Source organism: Lygodium microphyllum, chromosome 14, assembly GCF_053477565.2.
Source record: "Lygodium microphyllum isolate KBCC chromosome 14, Lygodium_microphyllum_v1.1.10, whole genome shotgun sequence".
Lineage (NCBI taxonomy): Eukaryota > Viridiplantae > Streptophyta > Polypodiopsida > Schizaeales > Lygodiaceae > Lygodium > Lygodium microphyllum.
In genome coordinates this window covers 135,529,554-135,537,886 of record NC_141148.1, presented here as the reverse complement: position 1 = coordinate 135,537,886, position 8,333 = coordinate 135,529,554, and the positions used below count along the sequence as shown (strand labels likewise).

Genomic DNA, 8,333 nt, shown 5'->3' with positions numbered 1-8,333 from the left:
CTCCGCTCTGATACCACTGGTGCGCAGATCGGTCGCAGAATGCTCACGTAGTGAATCCCAGAAGGTTCCCAAGAACAATGAACTCTACCTTTTTGCACAAAAAACAATGTAAAAGCATGAACGACAAGAAGTAAGAGACCAATTGGGTTCAATCTCCCCCCATGCCTTGTGTGAGCGCTTCACAAAGCATGTATTTTATGTATATTTCCATCTTCATGCTCAATAATAGCTCTATTTACAAAAGTATGACAAGCTTTTAGCTTTTGAGTTTGCTTTCTACAAAAATAGAAAATAAAGCTAATGGACGGTACCCATAGAGTCTGGCACGCCCAACACAATGTCCAAATAGAAATAACATATCCGTGCGCATAGGCGCATACAAAATAATAATCAATAATCAATGTATCAATAGACATAACAAAATATAGGCGTGGCGCCTATCAAAATATAATCCAAAGGTCGAATACTCGCTAGACTCCAATGCTTTCCTCCGCCACTGCTGCTATCTCTACACATCAACTGAAGCATTCACAATCGTTAGTAAAATAATACAATTAAACCGACAAAAGTGAATACCTAGCAGTCTTCAGCTACATAAATAAATCAACTGGTTAGAAATAAATCCTAACCTTAATTTATTACGAGTGCGCACTCTAAACTCATAAACGTTTATTAATTTAATATGCATTTTGCAGAATCACCCGCTATGGAATCACCCATGTACACACTAAATTAATGAAACGCCCGAAAAGGACAGGCGTCCCCATCAACTTCTCGCAAAGAATCCTCTTTGTGTATGAGCCCCGGTCATCTAAGTTTACGGAATCCACCGTAAAACCTCGCGGAATCCACCGTGGAATATGCCTCCTGGCATCACATTATGCCCACTTAAGATATGGAATTGAATTATCCTCAACTCAGATTGTTCATTACATTTGAAATGGCATTTAAACTCTCTCATCTCAAACAAAGTTGCATTGAAGCTTTTATCTACACAATTTCCACATTACAATTGGAGTTTAATGTGGGAATTTAGAGTGTAAGATATAATCTAGAGTGTATAGCAAGATGCTATGTGTGGAATGCTAAAATAATAACTCTTTGTACACTTCCCATGCAAAGCATAGCACCTAGTATCCCCTATTTTAATGAAAGAATGTATTTGTCTATTTCATCTACTTTTCTAGTAGACAGTGTAACATAAACTCTTTGTACATAATACGGACAATGTGTGTTGAAGACTAGAGTATTCAACAACATATGCTAGACCAAAAAGGGAAGTACTTGGCAATTCTATTTTATGTATTCATTAGAGCAATCTCTTGATGTGTGTGTGTGTGTGTGTGTGTGTGTGTGTGTGTGAGAGAGAGAGAGAGGACCAAAAGAATACATACATAATGCTACATGATTGTAAACATTCAATTATAATTCAGGTACTCTAGTGAGATAAACAAGACTAAGTCGAGAATTATGATGATGTTTCTTAATGATAGACGATGGGGAGAGGATGTTGTTTAATATTGGCTACTTTAAAACTTCTATTTTCTTATGTGATACCTCAAAATGTAGCTAGCTATATTACAAAAAAATAAAGCCATTGGGAGTACTATGCAAGTAATCCAAGGCATATATCTCATTCAAGCTCAGGTGTCAAGCTCAAGTGTCATTCTCTAGGTATCAAAACTTCTTGTTGAGAATTATATATACTATACCCCCCTAAGTCTAGATTGTATTGGGGTTGCCATTAGTTAGCCATGCTGTCTAACTAGGCTAGCTAGGAATCTAGGGAGTATATTACATGGGAGACTAGGCTACCCAAAAGAAATTCAAATTACTCTAAGAACATGCTCGGTTGGTCCAAATGTTCCGGTGGCACCAATGTAAGTTTGTTTCTCTTCCTCCTGTGGGTGAGAGGATTTGAGGCATCTAGAGGAGAAGAAGGAGGTCCATGTGACCGCCTCTAGCAAGAAGGTTATGCCTGCAAGGGCAGCGAGGATGCATGTGTAGACATGGCGCCATATTATGGGCGGCATCAGGATGCCAAACCCCAAGAACACGTTCAACAGCCCGAGGATGATGACGCTGTAGCCCACCGAATGGTGATACACGTTCCACGCCAGCCTCAGCTTGTGCTGCTTCCGCGGCCTCATGAAGAGAGCCATGATCTGCAGTTACATCAGCAACGAGAGTACGAGAGAGTGTGAGACACCAAACTGCAAGCTAGCTGAGAGGAGAAAGTGATCACGTTTATTGCAACGAATCGGAAAATTTTAGAAACTTATACAATGGTTGCATCAATTAGAATGTGATGCAATACAAATAAATTAACCATAATGAGCTGAAATGGCATGTATCTAAAGGAATTCACATGTAAGGCAAGTGACACATTAGGACTTGACTAGACTTTCATAAAGTTTTGGCAATAAAGGTAGCTTCACACTGTACATTCTTCGATTTCTTTCATGTTTTGCTAGATAAACTTTAAGAAAGTCAAACTAATATTTGGTATGGCCCCGGCTTACTGCAATTGTATGGCACTACCTTAATGCAATTATGTGGAAGTCAAATGTACCTGTAGAGTTGATAGGGCAAATAGTGCCATCCCGATATTGCTATGCTTGTGAAATACAACCTGTCCCGCAGTCCTCTGCATCTCTAGCCCAGTTACCCAACCAAACACTCCTAGTGCATAGCCCATGCTTTGAAGGGTAATGTGCAAATAGAACCACATTTGGTCTGCAAAGGGCCTCATATATCGAGCCATCATCACCCCCACTGGCAACAAGAACCCCCATCCTAGTGTATTCACGATCGCATGCCTCTAAAAAAAACAAAAGAAACAAGATAATCACTACATTGGATTAGCTTACAAAAATAAGGCATTGCATGTTGAGTTATATGTGTCATATGGCCTTTCCTCAACGTCTCAAGTTACTAAATGCCTACTACACTTTGAAATTTCATACAATATGTGATTTGTTTATTGTAGCTTTAAATGATTGTTTATTTTTGGTTTGCATAGCACACAATCATGTCCAATCATTAAATAGTAAACATTTATTTGTAGTAATGTGTGCTTCTGCCTTTCTTAAAATGCTTTTGGGTTTATGTACGACTTTATTAAACCATGGTCATGTTACAACCAATCATACAAAGGTCACATATCACCATGTAACAAGCAACAATTTACTAGTCCTCATGTCTAATCATTAAAGAGTAAGCATTTATTTGTAGTAATGTGTGCTTGTGCCTTTCTTAAAATGCTTTTGGGTTTATGTCCAAATTTATTAAACCATGGTATGTTACAACATTTCTATGTGATCATACAGAGGCCACATATCACCATGTAACAAGCAAAACTTTACTAGTCCAAATTCGTAATGCAATTATACTTAGCAAGCAATACCAATTGCACATTTGCCAAAGAGTTGGATAATGTAAAAGTTGTTGAGTTTTCTACAAGAGTACATAGTTCATTAATGTTAGTTAAAACTATTGTCACAAAAAATAAAAGGTTTCACTAAGACCAACTTAATCAAGAGTTGAGGAAACCACATGAATAAAAGACATGGTACAAAGAAAGAAAAATTATATGTGGGTGAGAGATCACACATGCATGTGCACATGTTATACTTGTGACCATTTAATCAAGGGGATCCAAGACACACACACACACACACACACAATACATATCATCATAAGGGATTGTGAAGACTATAGTAGAGAGGATATGTTCACATGTTTACTACAAGTGAAGAAGATGTCTAACCACACACAAAAGTGAATGACCACAAACAAGATTCACAAACCACTGTCTCAATTATGTAAAATGTAGCATAGGTTCAACCCCATGAAATTCCTAAACTAGGCCCTAAGTTTTAAATAAGCATGTCAAATTGTTCCAACCATAATAGGCATATTAAGCAACAAAATAATATATCGAGTTTTGGGATAAAGGTGTAAAAATATGTGTCTGCTGAAATAAATATGTTTATATATGCATGGAACATATGTAAATATGGTATACATGCATGTATGTAAACTTATTACCTGATCATAGTTATGCCAATATATATGTACAATAATTCATGCATGCAAGGTAGTTATGAATAAATGTGTACATGCATAGTATTTTTCCATTCATATTTAATTGTGTGTCAATGGTATACAAAGTTTAATCCTCAAGTGTATGATGTGAAATATTCATGCATATAGGACATACACCTCATAACATTCTTAGTAAATAGGTTGTACTTAACAAGAATGTATGGGTAGAGAGAGAGAAGCTTGAAGAAAATGAGATAGAGAAGGTCCTACCACTAACACTCTTGACTTATGAAATGTCCCAAATGTAAGAAGGTATACCAATCCAAACTTTTCATTTTACTGCAAGTTAATATTTTCCTTCTAGAAAGAAAAATGACAAACCCCTCACAAATGAAGCCTTAGAGGGTACAAATTTCTCTATTTTTCTCTTATTAAGAAACATTTCAAGGCCCCTCCAAAAAATCACAATGGCCTTTTTCTTCCAAAAAACAAAATAAGAGAGAAGATGTGAAAATCTTGAATGTGAAAGGATATGAAGAAGAAAAACATGGTCTCTACATATGAGAGCATTAATTTATGTAGAAAGTGGCAAATAACAAAAAAAGAACAAATTTGACAAAAAAACTAATCATGTAAGAGGAGGAAATTTTGGTATTGAGAGAGACAATCATAGCCATATTATTGATCATTTTGAAAATAATATGAACTATAAATACATCAACCTTGGAACTTTAACTAAAGGAGGAAGAAAGCTTGGATACAACCTTGGATACAAATTTCTACATGTATTTTGGAACAAGGGACTACAGAAAATTTGTATATGTAGAAACTCTCCTTCGTGGGAAATGTAGGTTAGATATGGACTCCTTTGACTCTTGCATGTAGGAGACAAGCGACATCCTTAAGAAAGTTAAGAATCTATCTAGTCTTATAAATTTGTCCTCATGTAATTTTGTAAGGTTTGATATATACTAACACTCAGTCTTCCTTGACTCTTATGTCTCCTTGACTCTTATGTCCTTATGGCTATCCCGGGGAGATAGTACATATTTTTAGTACAATATGTCTCTTTTAGATATTTGTAGCCAAGGGATGCAAATAGTACATATTTTTAGTACTATAAGTCTCTTTTAGATATTTGTAGTACCAATTTTCCATCACTTTGCATTTAAAAAAGAAGACTAAAGGAGAAATTTAAATACTAAAGGAGGTCTCTTCCTTGTATATACAAGGATAACTCGATGTCGATTGGATATGTTCACTCCTAGGTTGGAACCTAAGAAAGGAAACTCTTTTTCCCAAATTTTGTGGACAACATGAATATGTGCAACCTTGTTTTGCACAATGGTTCAATCATGTACAATAGTACAATTTGAGTTTGAGATTGCTTCTACTAATACTATTAGCACATAGTTGCCTTCAATTAGAAAAATATCACAAAGTTGAAGGGTATATAGAAGAAAGCTACTTTTGTTTGGAATTCGATCAAATGTAACTATGTTTTTCTACTTGTGATATGGAGTCAATTTGGCATGGTATTCACAAATTTTAGACATGCATACATATTGTTAATGTAAAATCAAGAATAAATTTTGAAACTTAAACTTTAAAACACTTAAAGTATTTTAATATCTACATAAATTTGGAAGTTTATGGTTGGAAGTCATCTCATTAGGTGTAGTCCATGTAATAAAATAAACAAAGACTATTGCTCATAGCTTGCACATTGCATAGCCTCTCTCTCTCTCTCTCTCTCTCTCTCTCTCTCTCTCTCTCTCTCTCTCTCTCTCTCTCTCTCTCTCTCTCTCTCTCTCTCTCTCTCTCTCGTGTAGGGAAAGACTTGTCAGATAAAGGAATATATGCATATACGCATATAAAGAGTTACTTGTAACTTTTGAAAGTAATGGGCCACCTCCCATTGGCAAGGGGAAGTTAGTCAAATAAAAGATTAAAAAAAGTGGGGCAATTTAAGCTTGCCTAAAGTAAGTATGACCCCAAATATACTTATGGTTATATTATTTTATATAAAAATAAAGGACAAGTTGACATATATGAAGAGAAAGAGAAAATGCAATTATTATACAATGGGTCAAAAGAAAAAGCTTTCTTGTTGGTGTAGATCTTGGATGGGCTTTAAAAAGTGAAAAATAAGAAGTTGCATTAAAAAATGACAAGACACGGAAAGAGGAAGAGGAAGATATAGAATAAAACCCATTTTCTGTTCAATTTTCCAAGTAAAATAATAAGTTGTACTAAAGGAAAACATCAAAAACCATAATGGTGAAAGTGATAGCCAAGTAATATGAGTCTGTCACCTTGACCTCGTTGCCTCTATCTGTGATCATGTGATCATCTCATAACATGTTGGATGTTGGAGACAAAAATACGACCTTTTCCCAACATTCATTAAGCTCCCTCTCTGTGCTATGTGAAAACCATCTAATGCATTAGTGTGGTGTTGTAATTCCATTTGTAAGTCACACATTAAGATAATGTCATGAATATAGAGCCATAGAGTAACATGCACTCCGATGACCGATGCACCACACACTGACTAGTAATCGATAGTGAGCCACCCCTAGAGGGACTAGTAATCTAGAGAGCAAACTACCACTTGGCAACGTGACTAGTAATCTAATTGAGAGCGAACGAGCAATATCTATCTATAAGCTTAAGGTAGCCTAATATATGTCATGGTCTTGTCTATACGGAGGCTAGGAAAGGTTTCAAACTTGGGAGAAGAGTTAGTAAAACACACAAAGCATGCAAGATGGTAATTAGAAGCTCTAAAATGAGAGGAAATGCAAAGGGGTTCTTACGTTGCGGAAGGCCTGGTTGGGGAGGCCAACGGGGGTGACAGCGGAGGAGGAGGAGGAGGCGGCTGCTGACATGTCGATCTGAGCCACGGCTTTAAGGTCGTCGGGCTGAGTGCCATGCGGCGCGGGGTGGAAGCTGGTGACGGAGGGCCCACGGTTCCACACGTGGTTGAGCGTCTGAGATGCGTTGGGGTCCAGCTGGAGGGTGAGGATCATGGCCACGTCGGTGCCGGAGATCTGGACGGCGGAGGAGAGGACGACGTAGTCGATGGGGCTGCAGGCGAGGGGGCCGCCGCCGAGGGTGGCGGGCGCGGAGAGCTTGTAGGGCAGGAGCGTGGTCCCGTTGGGCGCCGCGAAGGCCACGAAGGCGCTGGCCCCGACCATGCGCGGGCCCGACGGGTTGAGCCCCCACCCCACCCACCCCCCCGCCGCCGCCAGCTGCCCCGTGAAGCCCACCTCCAGGAGGTATACCCCCGTTCCGTTGGCGCCCCCGCCCGCCGTCAGCGTCCATGCTATCGCCGCCCCCTGCACTCCCAGGTCCTCGCACCTCTCGAACTTGTGCTCCGTTCCGTTCAAACTCAGGGTCGTCGAGCACGCCTTCGACATCGACGCGGCCGCATTTGCTCCTCCGCTCCCTCCTCCTACGGCAAACGCGTCTGTCCTTGCTGGCTCAAACGCGCATATTATCAGTACTAGTAGGTGCGCTGCTATGGAGCTTAGCGCTCGAATCACTGGCTGGTATTCAAGTTCATTGCCCATTTATCAAATAAGATTCCTGCTCAGCAAGGGGCGCCTGAATGTCGAGATATATATAGATATAGAGAGAGAGAGATGTGAGAGAGAGCGACCGCGCCTCGCTAACTCTCCCGAGGCAAGCGCCTGATTTTCCTTACGTTCTTCTAAAAGCGTAAGAATAGAAAGGTACTACAAAGCACTACATATGAGAGAGAGACAGAGGGACTGATCAGAGACAGAGAGATATATCCCAAGGGAAGCTCCTGGTTTCTTTACGTTCTTATATAACGTTTAAGGATGGAGGTACTATACATATATGAGAGAGAGAGAGAGAGAGAGAGAGAGAGATCCCAAGGGAAGCGCCTGATCTTCCTTACGTTCTTATATAAGGTTAAGAATGGAAAGGTACTACATATGTGTGTGTGTGTGTGTGTGTGTGTGTGTGTGTGTGTGTGTGTGTGAGAGAGAGAGAGAGATCTCCCAAGAGAAGCGCCTGATTTTCCTTACATTCTTCTATAAGCATAAGAATGGAGAGGTACTAGACGCGAGAGAGAGAGAGACAGAGACAGAGAGACAGAGAGAGATTTTCCACCAACCTCTCGTGGAGTTCAAGGACTTGTGTGAAGTCGATTCGAGAACCCCCTTCTTCACCTAATTTACTGGCCCCTTTGCGAACTTACTAAGGAAACACCTTCATTCTACTAACGAAATTTTCACTCATCAACGTCCAAATGA

At 39.4% G+C, this 8,333-nt stretch overlaps 1 protein-coding gene across 2 annotated transcripts; it reads right to left on the bottom strand.

The window, feature by feature from the left end:
- Window positions 1–236: 236 nt before the first annotated feature.
- LOC148026141 (cytochrome b561 and DOMON domain-containing protein At5g35735-like) lies at window positions 237–8,051 on the bottom strand. Of its 2 annotated transcripts, XR_015693191.1 has the most exons (4): window positions 6,867–8,051; window positions 2,573–2,821; window positions 630–867; window positions 237–519 (listed from the first exon to the last, which is right to left on the bottom strand). XR_015693191.1 is itself a non-coding variant. In XM_087693421.1 (3 exons), exons 1-3 carry the CDS (start codon window positions 7,620–7,622, stop codon window positions 1,827–1,829), a joined length of 1,344 nt encoding a protein of 447 aa, XP_087549547.1. In that variant the 5' UTR covers window positions 7,623–8,051; the 3' UTR covers window positions 1,474–1,826. The 2 variants fall into 2 exon arrangements, 1 of the variants encoding a protein (XP_087549547.1); XM_087693421.1 differs by lacking the exons at window positions 237–519; window positions 630–867 and adding an exon at window positions 1,474–2,165.
- Between the last annotated feature and the right edge of the window lie 282 nt (window positions 8,052–8,333).

Excerpts from the sequence above, each read along its gene's own strand:
- LOC148026141 (XM_087693421.1), bottom strand. The coding sequence starts at position 7,622 with ATGGGCAATGAACTTGAATACCAGCCAGTGATTCGAGCGCTAAGCTCC. Across the intron at positions 2,822-6,866 it reads CCAACCAGGCCTTCCGCAAC|AGGCATGCGATCGTGAATAC; the intron begins GTAAGAACCCCT and ends TGTTTTTTTTAG. Across the intron at positions 2,166-2,572 it reads TTGCCCTATCAACTCTACAG|ATCATGGCTCTCTTCATGAG; the intron begins GTACATTTGACT and ends ATGTAACTGCAG.